This window comes from Pecten maximus, unplaced genomic scaffold, assembly GCF_902652985.1.
Source record: "Pecten maximus unplaced genomic scaffold, xPecMax1.1, whole genome shotgun sequence".
In the NCBI taxonomy this organism is placed as follows: Eukaryota; Metazoa; Mollusca; class Bivalvia; order Pectinida; family Pectinidae; genus Pecten; species Pecten maximus.
In genome coordinates, this window is record NW_022979926.1 from 21,782 (window position 1) to 49,286 (window position 27,505).

The following is a 27,505-nucleotide window of genomic DNA, read 5'->3' on the forward strand; positions in this document are numbered from 1 at the left end:
AGATATCTTATTTATTATATAAGATATCTTATATAATTTGGTAAAATCCTGAATAAAGGTTGCTCCGTTTATAAATGACAACTTGACTTGCCATAAGGTTTGACTGATAGCGTAAGAAACAAGCAGCTGAGCATCAATATAGATATAGAGTCCAATTAGTTCTTATAATGGATTTAATGATGTTACCGGGAATACAGACAGATTTATTAATTTCTGCTGGAGTAACCTCTTCTTATTAATGCCTTATAGGTGTCCTAAACAAAATAAACAAGAGTTTTACCATTAAGGCAACAAGACTGCCAGAGACCTGCGAGGCCATTGGCCTCTTGTTAGTAGACACACTGTACATGTATCGTACCAGCGATAAACAAGTTTGAAGTTCAAGGTAAAACGATTAAACATTTCATTAGAAAGAAAATATCACTCTAATACTGTTCTGTATTTATCCAATATTATGTATCTCATACGTCAGGATTCTTTGGTACATGCCTATTAAAACAGTACAGTAGACTGTCCTGTACCTGGCAGGTTCGTCATTTGTCATTAAAAACCATGCAAACACACACAATCATCGGGTAATGATAGGACGCTGAAAAAAAAATCATTTTTAACAATATGTCAAACACCAAAACCGACCAAAGGTTCCGTCTACGGGCCTAGAATTCTGTTTACTGTGGGTGTATTTGAACCTATCTGTATCTTGATATAATTAAATGGAATTTCATTTCATCTCTGTCTACAGTAAAACAGATTGTCAAGCACATTGCATTCTAGGAATAATATGTTGCTGACTTCTCCACATCAAAATGAAAAGTATTACAGATGAAAAAAAAAATAATTAAATGAGGTTCGCTAATTTTCAAAACTTGTTTCTGATATGCAAGCAGCAGCTTATTATATTTACCTGTATCGCGCAGTATCTCAGTCGACCTTTAAGACTGATCAGGTTTCCTGGTTTCCACTGTGTTACTGTTGTAGGAGGTGATTAGGGTTAATTTAACTGTGGATAGATTTAATAAATCTATTCTGCTCTAGAATTTCTATGTATGTAAGTGTTTTTGATCTATACGTTATATTGCTGTAAACGTTAGAACGACCTCAGAAATTTCAATGATCACTGACGCCAATCTCTCAACAATTAAAACAAATATTTTTGGTTGACAAATTGATAAATCAAGAAACTAATCTATACAGTTCATTGAAAGCTAATTAACTGTACCATCCTGCTGCGATGCCATAGGCCTCTTGTTTTCAATATGCTTCAAGAACATAGTTTTATTATCATTGAGTTGTGTTCGCGTGTGATCCACCAATGACTACAAAGAAAAGATCGCTTGAAAACATCTGATGAAATTCCTTTGTTTCATTTAGATTGCAATATGAGGTTAAAAGACAACCAACAGATACCGTCATGAGGAAGAAAGTACCGGCATGGATAAAGGGTCGGGACGCCGTTGCAGATTTGCTAAATGCTGATCCAACCGACATCGTACTTGTGCCGAATGTTACAACGGGTGATCCGCATTTGCATGATCAATATTCAAACACTCCACAAAGACCCAAGTTCATTTAAGATTTTCAAAGAGTTAATTTAATGAAATATTCTGTAACAGTTCTCCCATTGAAGTGTCCGAACCTTATCAATTCCATTCTTGCCTCCCAACTTTTATCGCATATTTCAGTGCATATGTTGAATATGACTTTGTAATTCATGAATATGTAATTTGTTTTACTAATTATAGTGATTCATATATCTAATGAATACAGATTCCATGTTTTATGATAAAACGATAATCTATTGACAGCAATCAGCACCATACTGATGTCAATTCCAATGAAAACGGGGGATACAATCCTGATTACGAACCAAGCTTATGCGGCTACAAACAACGCATGCGCACATATTTTAGAACATCACCAAGGTAAAAAAAAATACCAGAACTGACTCAATATGCCATTGTCCCCATATGTAGCTATTGTGTGTATCAATTTATGAGCAGCGCAAAATAAATATTTGATGGGGCATGATTTCCATTGTAATTTATTTAAAGTTGTTATGAACATAGTGACATGTTTATTATAATAATCGCCTCTTATAGACGATAACAATTAAATAGGGATATTTAAAGGTTTTTGATGCAATATTTAAGTAATAATAATAAAAATACAAAGGCTACATTTCACACTTGATTTGGTATGGAATTAATTGCTTGTGTTTATATTTACACAGGTGTAAAGACCGATGTTGTCAAAATTGCAGTACCTATCAAAGATGCAGCAGAAGTGGTCAACATATTCAGGAAGGCGTTCGACAATGATAAAAACATCCGGGCTGTTGTTATCGGTAAAATATACAAATACATTGTAATCAGATCGAAACATGACTTTTTTTCGTGTAAGCTATTCCGTTGCAAATAACGGTGATGATTAAATGCAGTATTTTTTTCAGATTACGTGGCATGCGCATGCACCATGGAGCTTCCGGTAACGGAAATCGTACAGCTATGTCAGAAATACAACACTATTTCAGTCATTGATGGTGCGCATTGTCCTGGACAGTTTCCACTTGATTTTGACAAAATAGAGGCTGACTTCTTCACGGGTATGAAGCTGTTTCTGTTCATTATTTTTAGTTTAAATCAATTTTATTGCATAATGACAAATGGATTGGACAAAAGTTATGCAACTTACCAACGTCCTTTCCGTAACAAATGTGTATATACAATGTTTCACGTGACATAATTATTAAACTTTTTTTTTAAACAAAAGGTTGGAAAATGTAAAGCAGCGAAATAGATTGTGAACACCAAGTATGATATAATGTTTATCGTTTATACATGCAAGAGGTTTCAGTGGCCCTGACGGCGCAAGTAAAACACTACTGTTCATACACTCCGATCCTTCTACTTTCTAAGAGTTCGTCACATCCTGTGCTTAGAAGCTTTCTCCAGTCTGACGTTGTCCATCTTTGATCACTCCATGGAATACCTAATTACTTAACCTTACTTCGCCGGCAGGACCACTGAAACACGATGCAGTCTATATATGTAATTTCATGATAAAGTAATATGATTTAAATGATACTTTAGGATACTTATGATATACTTATGGTGTTCGAAAAAGAGGTTTAGATTTATTAAAAAAAATAATTGAAAAGGGAGAAAACAGTAAGGAGAAAAAAGAAAGGAAGAAACATAAGAATAGCACTAACAACCCGGCTTTTGATACAAATGGTAGATATCTTATTAGTAGAAACAAGCAAGTAGATACTATATGTTGAATCTTTTGGAATCTAGAATAAACGTTTGTACAGACCTACAGATAAGAATATTATGGTTAGTGTCTAGATTTGGGTCCCCAGACAAAAGATGTTCTACGGTGATTCTGTTATACCAGTTCAAGGAATCAATCATTTTGTTACGGGACTGTTCATGGTTTTTACAGTGTAGGAAGAAGTGGGAAGAATTTTCGCAATAGTGTCCACAGTCACAGATAGCGTTTTCTGAAAGATGGGCTTTATGAAGGTCGTGCTTTAAAGGACTACAGCGATTACGTAATTGACAATGTAAAATATTGGCTTTTCTTGAACCATATTCAAGGAATTGTTGAATTTGTGGTGGATTAGTATCTTGGTGAGTTAGAAAGGTCTTAAATTGTCTGATGGATTGCGATGATTTTGCTTCAGTTGGTAGGTTGTTCCAAGAATTAGTTGTGTTTGGGATAAAAGATGATTTTGTAATTTGCAGTCTATAGTAAGGATTTTGATAGTCATCTCTGTTTCTTAGGTTGTAGTTAGTATAGTTAGACACTGTGTGTGGGAGTAGGGACTTTAGGAAAGAAGGAGAGTTATCATTACGAATATTATAAAACATACACAATTTTCTATTTTTCCGTCTATCAGCTAATGACTGCCACCCTAGTTCACTATATATAAACTCTTTCTTAGTAAAAATAGGTAAACCGGTTATGATTCGACCAGCTTCGAACTGCATATTCTCAAGTTTGTTAGTTAAAGTGGCATTACAGTTGTCCCATACTTCAGAGGCATACTCAAAAAGTGGTCTAATAAAAACAAGGTATATTTTTTCTAAATTTTTCCTTTTTAAAATGTATTTTAATTTTCGTAAAGTTGCTATGTATTTTATGGTTCTGTTTATATTGTCTTCGATATGGGTATTCCATGTACCGCCACTGTTAAGGACTACACCTAGATGTTTGTGACTGGTTACAATAGGGATCGGCGTGTTATCGAAAAGAAATTTAGGGTTAGAAGGAATTGCGGTATTAGAAATCATGATTATTTCCGTTTTAGTGGGATTGAAAGTCATTAACCATTTTTTCGACCAGAGATTCATTTGTTCCATGTCAAAGTTTATTACCTGTTCAACATCGAGTAAATTTTTGGAAGAGTGTGTTAGTGCGGTGTCGTCGGCAAATAGTCTTGTAACAGAAAGTAGTGTGTTGGAGATATCATTAATATAAACCAGGAAGAGAAGTGGCCCTAATACTGATCCCTGAGGAACTCCAGCTTTTATGGATAATTGTGAAGAAATAGAATTTTGCAGTACAACTGATTGACGCCTGTTTGTTAAGTAATTTTTTATCCAATCCAGAAGTTTGTCTTTTATCCCATATTTTTCTAGTTTTATTAAGAGACCCTTATGCCAAACTCTGTCGAAAGCTTTAGAAAAGTCACAAAAAACAATAGCAGTATATTCATGATTCTCCAGGGCAAGAAGTATGTTGTGATATAATTCGATTAGTTGGTGAGTAGTAGAGTGGTTAGGTAGGAAGCCAGACTGTAAGTTATAGATAAGTTCATTACTAAAAAGATAGTTGTAGATGTGCTTGTGGACAATGCGTTCAAATAGTTTTCCAAGACAGCTAAGAAGTGAGATGGGTCTATAGTTATTAGCAAGTTCAGGTTCACCTTTTTTGAAAATGGGAGTGACATAGGCAAGCTTCCATGATTCGGGAAATACAGAAGTACGAAGAGATTCGTTGAATATAAGAGTAAGCGGCGCAACTATTTCCGGGGTAAGTATTTTTAACATCTTATGGCTAATACCGTCGGGACCAGCGGCTTTGTTAGTATCTAGAGTATTGATAGTATCAGACACTTCTTGTTCAGTTATAATTATTTCGGAAAGGGATGTGTCAGTCTGGGTTTCAAAGTAGGGTGTATCATCATCGGGGTTGTCCAGGTTAGAAACAGATTGAAAAAAGTTGTTAAGAATATTTGATTTTTCAAAGTTGTCTGAAGTAAGGCAGTTAGTTGTTGGATTTAGCAAAGGAGGAAGATCAGAGATTGTATTACCTTTCAGCAGCATGCGCATTAGTTTCCAATAAGTTCTAGGGTTAGCTGACTTATCATTTATTTGTCCATCAATATTCTCGTAGAAAAGAGCCTTAGCGTGTTTGAGCATGTTACTTACTTTGTTTCTTGCACGTTTGAATTTAATTTCAGATTGTGGTGACTTAACTCTTATAAAGTGTTTCCTTAGTCTGTTTCTACGCTTTATTGCCTTTCGTAGATCTCCGTTCATCCATGGCTTGTCATTTTTATTCACAGTAATAGTTTTTTTAGGAATATGCTTTTCCAAAATTCTAGTAAGGGTATTAGTAAAGATATCAGTTTTTTCACTTACATTTTCAACATTGGAAAAAAGGTTATTCCAGTTTACGTGAGCAACTTCAGTTTTAAGGTTCAGAATATCTGCTCTGTTAAAAAGCCAAATTTTTCGCTTAAAAGAATTTTGTTTGAGCAAAGGGGATAATATAGAGACAAGAACTGCTCTATGATCACTTATGGTTTCTAAAACAGGTATAACCATGGATAGATCGGTTCTGATAGAGTCACTAGTGAAAAATGGGTCGATTAGGGATTGACTTGTATTAGTTACCCGTGTTGGGCTGGTGACAATGTTAGTTAGATTATATAGTTGGGTAAGTATGCTAAGATCGTTGTTATTACCTAGTAGTAGATCAGTGTTAGTATCGCCTGTCAGTAGAACATGTGGAGTGTAATTAAAAGCTAGATCAAGGGAGTGTTTAAGTCTTGTCCAGATGCCTGAATTTGAATGTTGCCAGGGGGGTTTGTAAAGTACACAAAGTTCATTATATACAAGAACAGGTATCCAGTTGCTTACAACACCATAACAGCCTAGCCTATACATCAATGCTACTTTATTCCATTCATAAAACATGGATTCTATAGTAATACATGTATTTAAGGATGCATGTATTTAAGCAACTCCAATGCATCACTGCTTTTCACTATATTTGTTATTAATTTTCATTATTATTGAAATCATTTAGCAGTTTATCTTTCAATATATTCTGACCTGGTTTGATTTGCATATCCAGAACAAATATTACCGGACTATTCGTCTTCTGTATATTTTGTTTCCAAGGTGCCATAATTTAATGATAGTGTAGCACATATATGTAATATGAAGATTTAGTGGTGCGTTTTAATTGATGTTACCAACAATTAGAAAGAACGTCGTCAAACCCATTTAAACAAGAGACATTTTTTTTTTTTTTTTTTTTTTAGTTTTTTTTTTGGGGGGGGGGGGGGGGGGAGATCGTGGTGAGTTTATAATCGATTATTACAGGATTTTGGTTTCAGGCAACTTCCATAAATGGATGTTCGCGCCATGGGGATGTGCCTTCATGTGGAAGAACAAGAAAGTTTCTTTCCCCTTGAGGTCGATGATGAGTTCGTCGGCGGCCTGCGACCTTGTGTCGCAGTTTTGTTTTCAGGGTACCAAGGACGACAGCTGTTACAATTGTTTACCTGCCGTTGTGGAATACTTCAAGTCTAAAGGAGGAATTGTAAGCTATACCATAACCGTAATGCTATTTGGAATATTCTGTATATATCTCTATTACCATTTCATCGATATTTCATGAAATGAGGCTCGAAAAATGTATTGCATTTCATCAAGCTACGACGTCTATTTTTAATGTGTCATTTTAATTCATGACGTATACTCTCTGTTCCTGTTTTGGCATTACATTCGATCTCTGCCTTGGGAGGTAAAAGAAAAATGCTCTTGGGTATGTTGAATTAATATCATAAATAAACAAATCTAATTCCATCTATCATTTCCTGTTTTAATTAATTTTGTAGGAGAGAATATCGGGACACAACACAAGACTTATACAACTGGCATCCGATTATTTGATTTCGCTGTGGAATACGGGCAAATTAGAAATCCCAGAGTCGATGGAGCCTCCATACCTCAGAATGATACGCCTGCCGGAAATCAATGGCGTCGGTACCTCGGAGGTAACCATACAAGTATAACAGCAATTACATTGTATATAAATATAGTTAATAAATGTATATATATATATATTATTTTGGTATCTAATTAACTTCATTCTGGTGATCAGCTTTGTACAAGAATGGGATCATTTTGTGTCTGGTAAAAAGAAGATTTCCGGAGTTTATCAATATGAGGGGGAAAACTGTCATCAAATATATAAACATATTTGTATTTTATAAAACATATCTTCCTTATAGTTTTTTTTAACAATAATAACTTATTCCAATTTTTGCACATGATAAGATTCCTCTTGTAAGTGCATAACATGTGGAAGAGATAGCAATATGAATGACGCACTGCCCGAACTAGATTTTAATACTATATACAACCAAATATAACACAACGCAATATAATAAGGATGTTTTTGTCCAAAAATTTAAAAATGAATGTTTGAGATCAAAGCAATGATGCATATATGTATACTTCAGTATGTGTACACATCCTAAAAGTTTATGAAATTGTAAAAAAAATCACAAACATTAACAGTATATGAACAATCGTCCAAACAAAGAAAATCAAAACAAATAAGAGACATAACTATTCACATAAGGGATATGGTGAAGGCCGTGAATCTATATGCACTCCACTAGGAAAGAAAATTGAAAAGTGACACCTTGATACCGATTATGTTTCTACGTTACGATGAAGCAATCCTTTCTTGTTTACATTATTTTTATATTAACAGGAAGATGCAAATTCGCTGATGGATATCCTCTTCCTTGACTACAATATCGACACAAGTCTGAAGTCTGTACAAAACCAACTGTACGTCCGGTTGTCAGCCCAGATCTACAACTGTCTGGATGACTATAAGAAATTCGGGGAAGCGATACTGTCGCTGGCGGAAAAAAATCACACCTTCCATGAGAATGGACACACGGATAAGAATGGATGTTTTTAATAAGAAAGAGGCATTTTGACACTTACAGTACACATATATTTTCAAATAATCGGTATATACTAAATGCATCTTATTGTAACACGCTAATACAGCGGATACCCATTCTAATTAAAATCTAGATGGCCATTTTCACTACGTTACATGAACGTTACATGAACGTTCATGTAACGTAGTGAGAATGACCATCTATATTTTAATTAGATTGGCGGATACCCGCAGTCTAACAGAAACATTTAATTATCTTACTAAATTTACTCCCTCCCTAATATTTGGCATGTGTCAAATTCATTAGATTTTGAAAACCCCTTTAAGGTTTTATGCCATTGAACTACAATCTTTAAGAATATTGTCTTCAATCATCAATCGATGGAAAAATAATCTTAATTAACCATCAGCATTTATTTCAGAATATTGAATTTTTTGTGTTAACATTAGTTTTGTTTAAGATAGAAGCCAACCATGCCTGTTTGGTTTCGCTGTTTGATTTCAGATTAGCTCATGGACTCATTCAGTACTGGTTCAAAGAGTCGAGGAGATCGGATGATGCTTTTGTCGTGAGATGTGCTATTAAATAAAATTGTTATTCTAAACTTAATGTCGAATGATTTGTTGATACAAAAAATGCAATTATTCAATCATTCATCAGTTGTATAGCATGCTGAACCAAATGATTATAGCTTTTGATGATAAGTGAGGTTGTAATTCTTGTAGGAGGAAAACTCAAGCCGTTTGATGGTGATACGGGGAATTGTAATCGTAGTTTGTGTATGTGTTTTTGTTTTTGTTATCAAACATTATTTGGACATCTCAAATGTTGTTTGACACCAGGTACTGATAGTACTTGCGTGATAACGAGTTATAAGTCGGGTACGAAGTTGGGATAGTGTCACTATACATTGTGTTGCTCATTAGTCATTACTGTATTCGTGTTACATATAAACTCTGCTCGACTTTGTTGTCACTTTAACTATAGATCAGATGACGTCACATCGTGATACCTTCACTGCCTGACACGGAAACTAGATTTTGTGTTTTTCGGTTATTTTGTTAGATTTGATATGTTTAAAGTGATATTGTAAAACACTCCAAACGATACCGGGAATAATGTAGTAATTTAGGTCAACTCAGAGGAATTCTCAGTCGCATTTTATCCGTCTTCGTGCGCCGTCCGTCGTGCATCCGTTAACAACTTGCATTTTCGACATCTTCTCAGAAACCCCTGAACCACTGTTAAATAAACGAAAGTTTGCCGAAACCTTCTATGGCCGAAGGTCAACTCTACGCTATGTATAATTATTATTATGTATATGTGGCATTTTGTTACACAAGTTAGTGTATCAGAATGCTATCAACACAACCTTGAAACCAAAAACTGTTAATTATATGGTCTCCGGCCCCCAGAGCTTTAAACGATGCTGATCAAACAAATGTAATCTGTAAGATGAAAATAACATTTAAAATTCGTCATGGAAAAAAAATTACAATTGAATACCAATTTTGCACTTAGTGTCGATTTTTTTGCGATAATGGGGTGCCCTTGTAAGTCTTGCCGACCAGATGTTAATGTTACTCGCGTGGGTTGTCAGTATAGTGTGACCGGGTGGGGTGTCCTGCTGGGTGTCTTCGGCAGTATACTTCAGTGAGGTAGCACTATAAAATCGGCATCAGTTCCTCGCTATCACAAAGAAAACAAGGACAAACATACCGGCCGCAGCCTCCCAAATTACACACGCGTATACCACACTAGACTGGCTGCCAAGTTTTTGTATTAAGAATGGCTAAGCTGAATACTCAAACTAGTTATCTCCCTTTAGTTTTTACACATATCCTAGGGGACAATATGTACTTCATAACAAAAATGACATTGACTGTTCCCTCAGGCCATTATCTCATTCTGTGTTACCTGTAACTGATACGGTTCATTCTCACTAAGCCAACATTCTGAAATTTACCTGTATTACCTGGCCAACATATCAAATTTTACACCTGAGTGAGTTTCAAGGTTTCAAGGTTGTATTGATATCACTCTGACACACTATAACGTGTGTAAAAGGAGGTCACATATACATAATAACAATGATACATGGCGTACAGTTATACAGTCTTACTATATTCTATACAATATAAATTTGTGATAATTACAAAGAACATTAAAATTTTTTAAAGAATGTAGGAGCACTGCTTGGTACAAAAGTCACTTTATAATCAATTTACTTAGTTTTTCTATAAATCTACACATTCTTATATAAACTTTACGATTAAATATAGTGAATATCCCTTTCATTTTTTCTCGACTCGGATAAGTATAGTAGTATTTTGAAATATATTTCTTTCTCAAACATATTACAGATTCATGTTCACATTTAAATATATAATGAAATTCATCACCAATATACGATATACACAAATTACAAATTATCTAATTTAATATTAGAGGATCGACATTGATACATAATTTTTCTATCTTTTCCATTTAGCTGTAACAAATACTTTTTCTATACCAAATTGTGTCTTAAAGCTGACAGTGCAAGTTAAAAAGCATCTAATTGAGATGTTAATAAAATAATACATGTACAGATTTCCAAAAATCTGTACATGTGTTATTTTTTTTAATCTCAATTGGATGCTTTTTAACTTGCACTGTCAGCTTTAAATATAGAATATGTTTGTCCTCTTGAATAATTATTAATATCATGAAACCATTTCTGTATAAACTGATCCTGCAATCTACTTTTAACCAGACTCTTTATTTCATCTCTTGAAAAAGAACATATTGATTGGTAAATCCAGACATAGTTTAAGCCAGATTTAGATAAAATATATTTAACGTATGACAGCCATTTACACGACATAGATCCAGTATACATTCTATAAATATTACGTGAGAGTTAATTTGAGGTTATCAAGCTATGCAAAACGTTATCATTCTACATTTTATTTCAATATCAAGAGGGTATCTTCCTAGTTCGCGATAAATCATGAAATTAGCTGTACACTTTCTTAATTTAAGTATGTTTTTACAAAATTGCAAGTGAATTTTCTCTATAATATTTACATTTTCAAATCCCCATATTTCAGATGAATATAATAAAACTGGCATGACAAGTGAATCAAATATTTTCAATTGGAGATCTACAGGAAGTGATATGTTCCTAAGTTTCTTGTAAATAGCAAAAACTGACTTCTGTGCTTGCTCAGCAACTTTTTTCTTTGCTTTGAAAAAACTACCATTAAAGTTAAAAAAATATACCTAGATATTTATACCCTTCAACTTTGTCCAACTCTGTATTACACAGTGTAAAATTATGAATTTGTAGACATTTCCGTTTCGGAAAGATTACAACTTTTGTTTTTCTTATATTTAATTCATGTTTCCATTTCTTAAAATATTGTTCAAATTCATTTAGTATTTGTTGTAAACCATCTGGTGTTTCTGATAACAAAACTGTGTCATCAGCGTATAAAATGATAAAAAGTTTTAGATACATCCCGATATTGTCGATACATAATTTGTCTAAAGTTTTAAGACAGTTCACATTTTTTTCAACAAGATAAGTTTCTAAATCATTAAGGTAAACGGAAAACAAAAAAAGGCGATAAATGTTCCCCTTGTTTTAAACCGATCTGACAATTGAATAAATCTGACTGTTCACATCCATTTTTAACACATGATTTGGCATCTTCATATAACATAAAAATAACATTAAAAATTTGTTCAGTCGATTATTTATGACTTGAGGTGAACACCTTTCCGAGACAAGATACTAAGGTGATCGCTCTATAATTATCCGGATCTTTGGGATCACCTTTATTTTGATACACTGGTTTTATAATACCGGTTTTCCAAACATTTGGTATAAATGCTGTATTTAATATAAGATTAAACACCTTTTGGTAAATTGGTATAAAAACATCCATAGTACTCTTAAGGTATTCATTTAAAATTTGATCTACACCAGAAGCTTTATTATTTTTCAAGTTAGCTAATGTAAACTTAATTCTATCAGCCATTATTTCCCCATTCAAAAACGCATCAAAAATACTATCATTAGGATTTTCCAATTCAAAGTCATCATAATGAGCGGATTCGTTCAACTTTTTAAAGTATTCGTATAACTCTTTAATGCATATATCAGCATTTCCTTTCTTCACTGACCCATCACATTTATTCAAAATATTCCAGAACATTTTTGAATCATTTTTAGAGGTATACCAGACATCAGACATATTCTCATGATATTTTCGGTAATTTTTATTCAAAGTTTTTCTATATAATTTACTGGTTCTGTTGAGATTATTTTTGTTAAAAGAATTCTTAACTTTATGATATCTGGCCCTGGCCTTATTTAATTCCGCTCTATTCATTTCACATTCCCTGTTGAACCAAGGCTTGTTACTACACTTCAAACTTGTGTTATTGCGTAGCGATTTTTCCCCAAAAACATGCTCCGCGGAGCCTTTGAATAATTCACAGATCGATTCTACAGTATCATTAATTTCAATATTCGTTACATTACTTTGTTTATTTAGTAGTATATCTAATTTATCATTAATATTTCGTAGATTTCCCGATTCATCATTAACAATATTATTTACAAATTCCTGCTTTTTGGAAGATTTCCATTTAGTGTATACCACTTCATCCGTGTTATATTTTGTATGATATATTTCTGCCTTATCAAAAATAGAAAAGCTAAAAGCTACTCTGCAATGTACATCAGGTATCAACGGATCAAATTCTAGTATTTCGAAATCGGTCGTATATTGAAACATATCCGACGTCAGCAGTAAAAAATCAATAACACTGACATCACTACATGTAGTTTTACCAATTTGTGCATCTTTACCAATTCGACCATTGGCAATATACATGTTATTTTGCTTGCAAAATTCAAGCAACTTATTACCATAATTATTGACTTTGGCTTTACATTGACTTGTTCTTTGTAAAGTAACATTAAATAATGGAAAGCTCAGATTTGACTTAAGATTTTTCTTGAAAATAACTACAATACCACCAGATTTTTTATCTACATTTTCTCTACATTTAGAGTAATAGTCGTAACCAAACGATAATTCTAAATGATCTAACTTATCTAACTTACTTCTAAACAAGAACATCGTGTGATAGGATAAGTTCCTCAAACTCCGGTAAAATTATTTTAGACTTAATGCCACACACATTAAGAAAAGTAAACTTTATAATGTCTCTAGAAGGGACATACTGTTTTCGAGGTTGACCTCTTGCCGCGTCTCCCTAATGAAAGAAAATATAAAAATGACAAGTTGAATATGACTTTTATAATAAAGATTTAAATGAATGTATGTAGGCTACTTATCATTATACCCAATTTTATTTAATCAACATATACTATGAAACCTAGCTTCATCTCTAGTTTCAAGTTTAAATTGTGCTTTTAATAATATATTTATTACCAAGTACAAGTGTCTTTAATCACTGTTACTTAAAATCTGCGAGTACATATTTTTAACAATATGACGGATTTAGAAAAGAAACCAAATGAAATATATTCTGTGCATACCAGTAATTATCAAATTAAATCAACCTAGCAGCGGATGTATTTCTTAATGAAGTAAAGCAAGGTTGCCGTGAAGAACTTTGTGCTTTTCCAACTACTATTGATGAGGTGATGTTAGTGAGATGATACCAAAAATTTCTATATAATGTCAGTCCTGAAATTACACGATTTGAATTATTTACCCTCTGTTGTACGTTTTTCCAAAACTTTCCTTTTTGCTGTGGTGAATCTCTTAAGAAGGAAATACGTGTTAATGACTTGGGTGTATGGCTCACTCCAAATCTTAACTTTTCATTACATGCTTAATAAATGATTGGTAAAAGCCATGCCAATGTTTCAAAATGTACTTGCAACCTAGGCCATTTACAAACGTGTCTGTTATCCTCTCTCGGTACATAAACATGGTACACATTCAGTTAGAATACTGCTCTGAAATATGGTCACCATATCAGAGACATATATAGATGTATATATGTCTCTGACCATATCAAACAACTCCCCTACATGATAACATCAGGTAGAAGTAGTACATAGAAGGTTTTTAAAATTTCTGCATTAATCAAAATTAAACTATAATAGTCTATCTTACTTGCAAATGTGTACACAATTCAATTTTCCATGTCTGGAATGTAGACGTAAATTCATATATTTTATATGTTTACTTGATTGAACTTTGTAGTTATTTCACAGTAGAATTCACATTTTAGTTCCACATAGGTTTTTAAGGTTTAGTAGCTCAACGCTGTTTTATCCCTGTATATACCGGATTAATGTAAGAAAATGTAATCAATTTGGACACTACAGTAGTGTCCAACTTAATTAACTACCTTGGACATGTTTCAGACGGGGTTTTAACGTCTTACTTGAAAGATTTAAGTTGGACTTGGAGATTTTTTTTTAGAACTAAGTTTTTTACTGTTTATAACATGATTGTCTAGATGATATTTATTTAGGACATAAATTATATTTTACATGTGTATGCTATTTATATACCGTATTTGTTCTAACTATGCATTTTACTTACTCTTATGATATATTTTATTAATTTGTTATCAATTCTGTAATTGAGCCTTTTGGTCTGTTGCAATTGAAATGAATAAGAAATAACGCAATAGAAATAGATCACGATGACATCCTCATTAAAGTTTAAAGTTTTATGAAGCAGTCTATAGCCTTACCTGTAAGTATCTCCTATTGTTCTACCTTTCACACCTAGTATCACTTGGCCAACAAAATACCTTACCTGTATACCCCAAAATTCAGAATGTTGGCTAAGTGAGAAGACACCACTGATACATGTACCTGGAATCAGATCCAATATGTTAGATCTTCAAAGTATTAGATACCTGCAAACGGGTACATGTACAGAAATTCCAACTATTTCAGTAAAGGAAGATGGAAGGTGTATTACAAGTAACATATACCTTTTATAAAGTTAAAATTTTGAAATGTTGAACTGTTATGATCACTTAATTACCAGTACATTCAAAGAATCCTTTTCTTTTTACATGTTTGATCAATGTTTGATTAATTTCTTTATGTGTTCAGGTTTCTGACTTTGTACAACATATATTATGGGCTGAATTATGTTTTGAAAAGCATAATATCACATCAAAAATGAAATTATGAATATGCTGCTTAATTTAATCTGAAATTAAACTACAATATAAATTAAATGTATCAAATTGAAAATGTTCAAGTAACGATAATTGTTTCCAACTGTTTTATTATATATTTTCATGTGATGAAAACAAAATTACTGGAATATTAAACATGTGAAATATATAACTGATCAATCAATACAAAATGTAAAGTACCAAAAGATAAATGAAACTTGGCTTGAACAATTTAACTTCGTTATACGATGTATAAAGTAAATTTGTCTTTACTTAGTTACAGTGTATAATTAACAAGAATAAAAAAGGTTGAAACATAACATCAAACTAAACTTCCAAAACCTCACTGAAAATGTACAATCTAATTAAAATCTAGATGGTCATTCCCACTACGTTATATATACCGTATGACCATCTAGATTTTAATTAGATTGGAAAATGTACCACTTGTAACATATCCTTTGTTTTATATATAGAATCTATATGGCTATAAACTTCAATAAAAAATTAATATATTATTCGCTGTAGAATAGTTATATCACTTTAATAGAATGACTAATTTTCGATGTATATATTCAACTAATTTTACTTCACTTCGCCGCTTAATTTACAGGATGTTTTTAAGTAATCTTCCTCATTACGTAAAATTTCTTCACAAAAAATAATGCAGACGTCTGACACTGATTCAGGCCTTTATAGTCGATAAAATACTTAGTACCTAAGCGGTGTTATTTAAGTTATGTCCAGCGGACGCTATGCCTATACCAGACAAGAATACATGATAAAACAACCGGAAAAACGAATTCGAAGACCAAAATATTATCCACTACAAATGGCTGGACCTGTCTGGGAGCTCCAGCAATGCCCCATCTTTATTACACATGGTCAACATTTACTCGCGGCTAATTGTTTTTCTAAGTGTTATGTACATTGTTATTTACACATTTAAGTCACCGGAGCGGAAGGCTCCGGTACAGGTGTGCACCGCTCCGGCAGGGCTCCGGCAGGGCTCCGGCGCTCCGGTAGCGCTCCGTTAGGTTTTGGTATAAAAGGGGTGAAAGCGAGAGCGGAGGGGGAGTTCAAGCCGGGGAGTTCAGTTCAGAGAGGGAGATCGTGGAGTTGAGTTCAAGCCAGAGAGTGTTAGGTGTTACTTTGCTGGATGTTGCTACGTATGCTGATGAAAGCGAGAGCGGTGTTGCCTTTTATATATGCTCTGTACACTGCTGATGCTGCTGAATACATAGACTGAAACTTTACGACGGTGTTGAATTGTATTTCTCGACGACCCACACTACTTAATTCTAAACTCGGGTATTGTGGCGGGTGTCTGACGCTACCTCGAGGACACCTACCGAGGGCTGCGGGACTTTGAGTATATAGTTCCCCGGCTATTTTCGCTACAATTGGTGGCAGCGCTTTGGGATTTAGTTGAGACATTTCACACCAGTTTTTACTATGGAGCAGGACAAGACGTTCAACAACGAACGTTTGGCGGATTCAGGATTCGATGGATCGCCATTTTATCCACGTGACACCAGCACACCTAGAGTTGGAAGGTATCGGGCGGCTAGAACTCCCTTGAATAGGAGCCGTCATGATAATGGACTGAAAGAAGTTACCACGTCCGGTCGAGAACGCTCAACAAACGTTTGTTGTTCGCTCGTGATGTGCACACTGTCCCTAATAGTATTACTATTTGGACTAGCTGTGTATTTGGTGTATTGGAGCTACGATTATGTATCCAGTATCATCATGTTCAATCTCGACACCCTGCAGCGACGTACTAGGCAAGCAGGACAGATTGGGCTTTTATGTCTGGTGTTGTGTATCATAGCCGTGCTAATTGTCAGAATTAGAGGACTGTCAAGGAAAAAACAATGAGTTTAATAACGACAGTCATCATTCAGAAGACGAGAAGTGGCTTGATGATGTGCCTTACGCTGATGGACGCCAGGCAAAACTATGCCCGCAATGCAGTAACTTTCCGTTCCAGAGAGCTTGGCATCATGAATACCCAATACGGAGAACTTTTACTGGAAAAAGTACAGATATATGGCCAGAATTCCTTGAATATTTTGAAAATCTGGTCGAACTGAATATGTGGAATGAGGAACGGAAAAGGCATGTGTTATTGAGCACGTTACGTGGCCAGGCTGCATCATATGTATACGGTCTCCAACCGTCATGCAAACGTACCTATAACCGTTTGTTGGAAAAAATGGATGACAGATTTGGATTTAAAGCCATGAAAGAAAAGTATGTGGCTGAAGCCAAACTACGACGCCGGAATAAGGGAGAATCACTTCGAGATTTTGGCCAAGCCCTGGAAGATTTATACCGGCGAGCCTATCGGGACAAACCTGATCTAGTGGAAGAACATACACTCCAGGCTTTTCTAGATAAATGTAGTGAGTCTGTAGAGTTTCGCTTAGCGGTTAGGAGAACCAAACCTAGAAGTATAACCGAGGCGGTTACCAACGCTATGCACGAGGAATGCATACGAATTCATGAGAGAGAACTACGGAGATATAACAAGTCTCCTATAAGACCTGCTATGTCCGTTGTTTCGGACGCGGAACAGAGAGCCCAACAGTCCACGTTTCCCCAGAAATAGGTGGAGTGCGAGGAAAAGGCCGAGGAGGAACCATGCACGTGATGGTGGTGCACGGCGAGATATATTTAACTCTAGTTTGGACAATGAAGGTCTTGGTCCGATCGAATCAGTTAAACGACCAATACAAGGTAATCGCCAGGCAAACACGGTTAAGTGGAGAGGGGATAGTCGGATAACCAACTGTACCAGAGAAAACATCCGATCCCATTGTCGGGAAACGGAGAAAAACATCAGGTACAATAGGTATGACCGAACACTCCATAACCCACAAAACCGTGAAACGCTCGTGACCAGTGACGGGTACAATACTGAAGCAGTTAAACGACCCATGCAAGGTAATCACCGGGCACACACGGATAAGTGGAGAGGGGATAGTCGGATAACCAAATGTACCAGAGAAAACATCCGATCCCATTGTCGGGAAACGGAGAAAAACATCAGGTACAATAGGTATGACCGAACACTCCATAACCCACAAAATCGTGAAACGCTCGTAACCAATGACGGGTCAAACACTGCTGACGAATGGAACCAAATACCTAAATTGCCACGACATCGGTAAACCGAAGCCAAATGTATCTGAAGAAACAACAACTTGTAGTGATTTTGACGATACAGAGCGGCTAATGAGGGATACATCAACTCGTATTCAACCACACAAGTTTAATGAAGAGTCAGAAACAGAACCCGAAAGTGGATATGAATCACCGGGAGGTGTCAAATGGAGGAGGTGGAGGAAACGGAATAAACAACAAATCACTCACACAAAGTTACTTTCAATATCTGCCTTCTAAATGCGGAATAATTAACAATTATGACATTCCTGTGACTTTCTTTCGGATCGAAAATTAAACTGTGACATTAACTGGATTACCATCAACAAAACTGTGACATTCATTTGGATTCAATTGAAAACTGTGATTCTGGATTATTTGAATTAAGCTGTGACATTCTTTGGATTATTACCATAATTAAACTGTGACGTTCACTGGATTATTCTCAAACTAAACTGTGACATTCATTGGATTATTGTCAAACTAAACTGTGACATTCATAGGATTATTCAGTACTGAGCTGTGACATTTATTCGGATTATTTTAACACGTTTGAATCCTTCGGATAATGTTTTTCTCTGTAGCGGCGTGCCTTAGGTCTATTTAGCAATATGTAACGAGATCTTTCTAAATTCACGTACTGAGAATATTTCCCTTGCATTGATATGTGCGTTACCGATTGGTGTATTGTAGTTAACATCGACGGGTATCCACGCCCATGCGATGTGTTATTGTAGTTAACATCGACGGGTATCCACTCCCATGCGATGTGTTATTGTTGTTAACATCGACGGGTATCCACGCCCATGCGATGTGTTATTGTAGTTAACATCGACGGGTATCCACGCCCATGCGATGTGTTTTAGTGTAGCTGTAGTTTGGTTTAGTGGTTGTTTATTCATATCAATTATATCTATTCGTATGATAGTTATCCATAAGAGTTTTGATATGTGTTATGTAGACAACCTGTATATCCTGTACATATTTCATATTTTGCTCATATTCATTTAGAGAGAACGAGAGAGAATGTGGTTAGCTGAACAGTGGAAGTTCAGTGTTTCTAAGGAGGGGGAAGTGTAGTATTTTTCTATATTACTGTAGTATTTTTCTATGTTTCTATTTTCTGTTATACCATCTTTGCTTTAGGAATTTTAATAGCCCGTCAATCTGTTGACCGTTGGTAATTAGATGGGGAGGGACACGTCGGGATGATATCCCGTGAAGTAATCAATTCACCACGCCCGTGGCAGTAATCGTCTGCCCGGCTCCTGTTCATGTTTATTGCCCCTGTCAGAGAGGTATTAATCGCCTCTCATCCCTATTATCCACTACAAATGGCTGGACCTGTCTGGGAGCTCCAGCGATGCCCCATCTTTATTACACATGGTCAACATTTACTCGCGGCTAATTGTTTTTCTAAGTGTTATGTACATTGTTATTTACACATTTAAGTCACCGGAGCGGAAGGCTCCGGTACAGGTGTGCACCGCTCCGGCAGGGCTCCGGCAGGGCTCCGGCGCTCCGGTAGCGCTCCGTTAGGTTTTGGTATAAAAGGGGTGAAAGCGAGAGCGGAGGGGGAGTTCAAGCCGGGGAGTTCAGTTCAGAGAGGGAGATCGTGGAGTTGAGTTCAAGCCAGAGAGTGTTAGGTGTTACTTTGCTGGATGTTGCTACGTATGCTGATGAAAGCGAGAGCGGTGTTGCCATTTATATATGCTCTGTACACTGCTGATGCTGCTGAATACATAGACTGAAACTTTACGACGGTGTTGAATTGTATTTCTCGACGACCCACACTACTTAATTCTAAACTCGGGTATTGTGGACCTTGTTATTGCGGGAAAGCAACGAAAGCAAACTTCATGCCAGTTGATCCAGTGAATATGAGTAGGCCTAAACGAAAGTTTGTCTTGGACGACTCCTCTGCCAGCGACGCCAAAAGGAGCATGGCCATGGTAGTTATTCATCGATTTTATTTTCCCCTCGCGACGAAAGTCGGGGAGGGGATATAGAAATTCTAGCGTTCCGTTCGTACGTACGTACGTATGTTCACTTTTTGTCAGCGCTCTTGCGACTTCATTTTTGAACAGACAGGGTCATTTAAGGACGTGCCAGGTTTTGGAGGTGGAGGAAAGCCGGAGTATCTGTTACATCTACATAAGACATGAAGCTGACTTTAGAAAATATTTGTTTACTCTTATAACTGTAATATTACATATCTGCATGTCGATTCATTAATCAATTTTACCAATACATCATAGCTGATATTTTCACTGTACTTTTGATTTCAATGCACGCTTGAACAGCTCAATTGACCTAATTAACTTATTTGTTTGTCAGGTTTATCGCTTCCCAGTCTTAAAAGTTAACGGTGAGACGCCCATGAGGGATATTTCGAATCATCATTTCTGGTATTTTCATCCAAACTCACTGACTTGTGGTGAAACCCAGTATGATATTGACTGGCTGCATTCATCACAGTTACCTAAAGCTACAGATGCTGAACAGAGTCATCAACTTAAAGCATTTTGGAGGTCTGCAGCAAGTTTTCTTGCACCACTAAAACACCTTGTCTTTGATGTGACATCAAAAATGTGGTATTGCCCCACATTGGTTAAAGGTAAGGCTTTCTATCGTATAATCAGTTAACATTATCACAGCCTATACAGTGAAACCTGATACATGGAGTTAATCTACGATATAGGGGGTACTACCCCCAGGGAAATGAAGGGCCGCAGTGTCTTGAATTATTCTTCAAACTTTTATCGTTTTACAGATATTCTTTGCTATAATTCTTACACACTTCATCAAAATTTGGGGGATTGACGCGATCCCCTTGTTTTGGAAAATTTTCCCCCTTTTTATGGGATTTTTCATAATGGGGAATTCGGTTTTCTTTAATGAGGAAAACACCATCAGTGGGGAACTGATGTGAATAATTGAAAACTGATGTGATTTTTAGCGGACAAGTGTTAAAAATATACATTGGGGCGACAAAAATTTCACTTTTCTAATCTCTATATAGCTAGTGGAACACTACCTTATTTTGGTAGGTATATCAGTCTAGGATAAACCTCTGATATTACCAGAGTCAGCATGTCAGATATGTGTCTATAAAGTCAGGCAACAAGGGTCCAGATGACCTAGTGCTATAGGTATGATGCTTTGTTTACCATGGTACACCATTTAAAAAGGTTTTACCTACATATGACTACTCCTACTTCAGATTTCATCCATTTGTCTGAAACATCATTAGGGGAGGTCAACCATAATTTAAAATATATATGAGGATAGTTCAACCCCTTAGCCAGAGAGGTTGTTGGTGTCCCAAGAAAGAAATTGAGCAGAAGTTTTACTTTAAAATACTATTTCTCCTTAGTAGTTTATAACCAGATTTAAGTGAAACATCAGTGAGCAGTCATTATTTAAGTTCAATCCCCTGAGTACAGGAATTTTGTCTCAAAAATAGTTGGCTGATTCAAACAAATTATGACTGGAATTTTTCACGGAAAGATTTTATTTGTTTGCGGGATTTATCGCCTTGTACAAGATGAGCAATTATTGAAGTAAGTAGCCGTAGGGTTTGTTTGATCCCAGGACATATAGAGGAGGGCCTCAAATAAAATGCTTTTTTTAGTCAGCCGAGCCAATCACTCAATTGACCTTTTGCGATCTGTCTTCGTCCATCATCCCGGTGTAGCAACGTGTTGTTATTTCTCAAGTTGGTTTGACATACAATATGGCTGCCTTGGTGGCCATCTCGAAAAACTGCACATACAAATGTACAAGTCTGACCATGCATGTCAGTGTCCATGCAGTACTGGAGTGACACTACCCCAAAAAGCGTGGGTGTGCATTGAGTCATTGACCCCTGCAGCTGGTCATTCCAATATAAAAAAATATAGCCTGACCTTTAAACTCTACCAAGCAGGTTTACACATATATAAGGCACATGTAATACTATATGTGTATAAATGTGTACACTGTAATGTAGGTATAACATTTAGAGCCAAAATGCAAAGTTACATATTAAAACATAAAGAATAAAATATAGAAATGCATCAATGTCATTAAAAAGTACACTGTAAAATTTTACATTATATTCCAGATTTGCAGCGATTTTGAAAATTTATTCAAAAATCTTTTTTAACAAACGATTGAAAAAGCCAATTATCTCGAAAAGCATTATACTTTTGTATGCAGACATATACATGTATATGTCACCACGAGGATTGTGGGGTGTGTGTGTGTGTTTCTTATGTGGGGTGTGTCCGTCAGGATGTGGCTATACACAGTTATTGGTTTGGGGAATTAGCAATGGTAGAATAAGCCACACCCTGATGAAACCCCTTTCGTATAAACCCTGTGGTGAACTGTAATTTCCTTTGAAACAATATGGAGACAGTCTCTTCTTCTTAGATATTTATTTTTACTCACTGGAATCAACATTTCACAAAGGTTCAACTAATACAGAATTGTCCGCTCTGGTGCTAGCCCCTACTTCAAAGTTGGTTAAAGTCCACGGGTCCTTGTAAAAGGCCAGCACCCTCACACTAACTTGTGTCCTAATCTAGTTTATGTATATTCTTTACAAAACAGTCAAAACTATATCATTCAATTTCATTGGTTAATAAAATAGTAAGAGGTGGAGTTTAATTATTAGATGGTGCCTATAGTAATTAAGATATGTTGACACCAATTACCTAACAGCTATGGTCAGTAGTAAATCATACAAAGTCCTATTGTGTCTCAAAGTGTTTATCCTACAATTACTTTAATTGAGCCTGTTGAGTGACCACCTGTCAGCTGGAGGGTTCACAGGTAGATATGTGTCAACTCAATTAAGGCTAATCCAGTTTACCTGGCTGACTCCTAAAAACATCAAAGCTTCTAAAATACAATGTGATTCTAATAAAACTGACTGCCAGAGAAATTTAAATGTCTTGTAATAAAATATAAAGAACATAATTCCATAGTCTTAATGTTAAAATATTCCTACAAATTACTTATACCTGAAATATCACTAATTATTAAAATGACCATATATACTAGAAAGTTATAATTGTTAAGATTATTAGGTCAGCTGAGACCAAGTGACCTATTGCAATCACCTTTTCCGGAGTCGTGTGTCGTAAACAGTTTACATTTTTGGCTTCTACTCATAATCAACCAAGAGGCCCAGGGTCATGATATTGGGCTAGCACCTATAGCTAGCATGCCAGGATAAGGTTTGTTAAAATGAATGACTTTGACCCACTTTCAAGGTCACAGGGTCAACTGTATTCAAATTTTCAAATTTTCAAAATATATAGCATGCTGGAATGAAAGGCTACCAAATATATTTAAATGCATGTCCTTGATGTACTATCAAGGTCAGATCAAATGTGTAAAAAAAATTTCAATGACTTCTTAATCTAACAAAAAAGCCAAGAGTCAGATTCTTATTAACTTAGAATTGCTTAATTTTACTGAATATTGTTTACTGTCTGCTAGTAATAATGAGGGGTTCCAAATGAAAACAAATTTGTTTAAATGGTGTCACAAACATGTCTCATTGTGATGTAATTTGATTTAGATTGATCCATATAGGCATAGTTGTTTTACTACAAACTTTATTGAAAGCTTCAAATTAAACCTAACTTATTGCAGAATATCCCTTTCTACCACAATACCCTGTGTTATTCAACTCTCAGACCATCAGTTAATCATTACAGCTGTTGATTAACAATCTGTTTATACCACACGTGGTATAAACTCTGTACGCATTTCGATTGGCTAACAGGGTGAACTTTGACCCAAGCTGCAATTGTTATTGACGTCATCAATAATCTAATGACGTCACATCACCGGGTCCCGGACGTCACCGGTACACTTTATTTGCATACGCGAAATTATACTTGGCCACGTTTCCCTTTGATTCAAGCCGATATTATTGTGGTAGAAACAGGTCACACGACTCGTGATTGTTGGATATGGAATTTATTTCACACTCGTAAGTTATTTTTTAAAAGTTGCAAAAAACACTCGCTAAAGCTCCTGTCTTTTGCAACTTTAAAAAAATAACTTACTCGTGTGAAATAAATTCCATATCCAACAACCACTCGTTGTGTAACCTCTATTTAAATACTTTCTATCCCGAAAATATACTGTAGTTTGATAAGTTTTTATGTATTTTTTCTTTTTTTTTTCTCTTTTTTTTTGCAGAGTCACTTTCAATGTCGGAGTCGGTAATAACAGAAGGATTCACATCAGAAATGTCAAACAGCCGAGGAAGAGGAATGGTCCATCACACTTTGTTTAAACTGCTGGGAAACGATAACAGGGTTGTGATGAATTGTGGAGGTGGAAGACTCAACAATGAACCTTCAGTACGTAACATAACATTCAATTACACAGTAGTCCATGACGAAATATTTCATTTCCCAGAATCATCAAGGACTTCATCTCGCTTTTCTCATCCCAAAGATAATCATGGAGAGCAGGAAGTTAACTGCCCACAGCAACATGTTAGGACATTTGTGTCGGATATCATTGTGGAAGAAAAAGATACAGAAACCAAGGAAGTCAAAGAGACTCTTGTTGTTGATGTGAAAAAAGGCTTACATCTAACCTACATCGATGAGTGCCAACTTAAATATAAACTTTTACCGTCCGCGCTGAAACAGAAGTCTGCACTGGGATTATTAATCTGTGCCAAGGAGGGAATTCTGATGAAATATTCAGTTATAGACCAAAGTTTGCAGTTAAGACAGAATCGCTATAAGTTTAAAGATAATGGTTTACCTGAAGACATGGTAGAACTGATGTGTGATCTCCATTATAACATATAAATGTCATGACAGTGATCAGACTCTGGTTCAGTTCTCCTCTCATACTTCGTTTAGTGACGTTCAGAATAACGACTAAGTATCCAATGTTTAGGATGCATCTAGAAGTAATTGTCAAATTGTCCAATCGTTTCTATAAGTTGTTTCAGACTTTGTCCAAAGTCGTTTCTGTTGTTAATTCTGGTTACTTTTACATGGGCAACAAAAAATCTTTTCAGTACAAATTCATCGTTTGGTTATCTTTTTCCTGATAAAAGTCAAATTTAGTATTTATAAATCAGTTACTTCGATCTTTTCCTTCTGCACCACATTGTGCCAAAATTAATTGTTCCAGAAACATTGAGGATTTTATTGTCAAGGACCTAATAATTTAATTTCCTCACTAAAAAGTTTTTGCTATGATGTCTGACATATGGATTCCTATCCATCAATCTAATTAAAATCTAGATGGTCATTCTCACTACGTTGGGAATGACCATCTAGATTTTAATTAGCTAGCTTTTTTGAAGCTAGAGTCCTGGGTCCGAGTCCTAGGTTGAGTCCTTGGTTTGAGTTCTTGGTTTGAGTCCTGAGTCTGAGTCCTGAGTCTGAGTCCTGGGTTTGAGTCCTGGGTCTGAGTCCTAGATCTGAGTCCTGGGTTCGAGTCCTGGGTCTGAGTCCTGGGTTCGAGTCCTGGGTCTGAGTCCTGGGTTTGAGTCCTGGGTCTGAATCCTGGGTCTGAGTCCTGGGTTCGAGTCCTGGGTCTGAGTCCTGGGTTCGAGTCCTTGGTCTGAGTCATGGGTCCGAGTCCTGGGTCTGAGTCCTGGTTTGAGTTCTGGGTTTGAGTCCTTGGTCTGAGTCCTGGGTCTGAGTCCTTGGTCTGAGTCCTGGGTTTGAATCATTGGTCCTAGTTCTGTGTTTGAGTCTTGGGTCTGAGTCCTGGGTTTGGGTCCTTTGTCTGAGTCCTGGGTTTGAGTCCTTGGTCTGAGTCCTGGGTTTGAATCCTGGGTCTGAGTCCTTGGTCTGAGTCCTTGGTCTGAGTCCTGGATCTGAGTCCTGTGTTTGAATCCTGGGTCTGAGTCCTTGGTCTGAGTACTGGATCTGAGTCCTGGGTTTGAGTCCTGGATCTGAGTCCTGGGTCCGAGTCCTGGGTCCGAGTCCTGGTTCCGAGTCCTGGGTTTAAGTCCTGGGTCTGAGTTCCTTGGTCTGAATCCTGGGTTTGAATCATTGGTCCTAGTTCTGTGTTTGAGTCTTGGGTCTGAGTCCTGGGATTGGGTCCTTGGTTTGAGTGCTGGGTTTGAGTCCTGGGTCCGAGTCCTTGGTTCGAGTTCTGGCTTTGAGTCCTGGATCTGAGTCCTGTGTTTGAATCCTGGGTCTGAGTCCTGGGTCTGAGTCCTTGGTCTGAGTCCTGGGTCTGAGTCCTTGATCTGAGTCATGGGTTTGAGTCCTGGGTCTGAGTCCTAGATCTGAGTCCTGGGTCCGAGTCCTGGGTCCGAGTCCTGGGTCCGAGTCCTGGGTCCGATTCCTGGGTTTGAGTCCTGGGTCTGAGTTCTAGGTCTGAGTCCTTGGTCTTAGTCCTGGGTCTGAATTCTGGGTCTGAGTCCTTGGTCTGAGTCCCGGGTTTGAGTCCTTGGTCTGAGTCCTTGGTGTGAGTTCTTGGTCTGAGTCCTGGGTTTGAATCCTGGGTACGAGTCCTGGGTAGGAGTCCTGGGTTTGAGTCCTTGGTCTGAGTTCTGGGTTTGAGTCCTGGATCTGAGTCCTTGGTCTGAGTCCTTGGTGTGAGTCCTTGGTCTGAGTCCTGGGTTTGAGTCCTTGGTCTGAGTCCTGGGTTTGAATTCTGGGTAGGAGTCCTGGGTTCGAGTCCTGGGTTTGAGTCCTTGGTCCGAGTCCTAGGTCTGAGTCCACGGTCTTAGTCCTTGGTCTGAGTCCACGGTCTTAGTCCTTGGTCTGAGTCCTGGGTTTGAGTCCTGGGTCTGAGTTCTGGTCTGAGTCCTTGGTCTGAGTCCTGGGTTTGAGTCCTTGGTCTGAATCCTGGATCTGAGTCCTGGGTTTGAGTCCTTGGTCTGAGTTCTGGTCTGGTTCTTCCATTTTCATTTCGTGTTGCATTAATATTATAAGTGCAAAATTAATTGAAATACAGACA

At 36.5% G+C, this 27,505-nt stretch overlaps 2 protein-coding genes across 2 annotated transcripts; both read left to right on the forward strand.

Annotated features, from left to right (window-relative positions):
• Nucleotides 1-470: 470 nt before the first annotated feature.
• Nucleotides 471-8,825, forward strand: LOC117319314 (putative L-cysteine desulfhydrase 1). The gene is made up of 7 exons (XM_033874146.1): nt 471-1,514; nt 1,806-1,922; nt 2,231-2,344; nt 2,450-2,602; nt 6,632-6,837; nt 7,136-7,294; nt 8,020-8,825. Exons 1-7 carry the CDS (start codon nt 1,412-1,414, stop codon nt 8,233-8,235), a joined length of 1,068 nt encoding a protein of 355 aa, XP_033730037.1. The 5' UTR covers nt 471-1,411; the 3' UTR covers nt 8,236-8,825.
• An 11,562-nt stretch (nt 8,826-20,387) lies between these two features.
• LOC117319313 lies at nt 20,388-25,607 on the forward strand. Its single transcript, XM_033874145.1, has 3 exons — nt 20,388-20,511; nt 20,897-21,176; nt 24,761-25,607. Exons 1-3 carry the CDS (start codon nt 20,419-20,421, stop codon nt 25,384-25,386), a joined length of 999 nt encoding a protein of 332 aa, XP_033730036.1. The 5' UTR covers nt 20,388-20,418; the 3' UTR covers nt 25,387-25,607.
• Nucleotides 25,608-27,505: the final 1,898 nt, after the last annotated feature.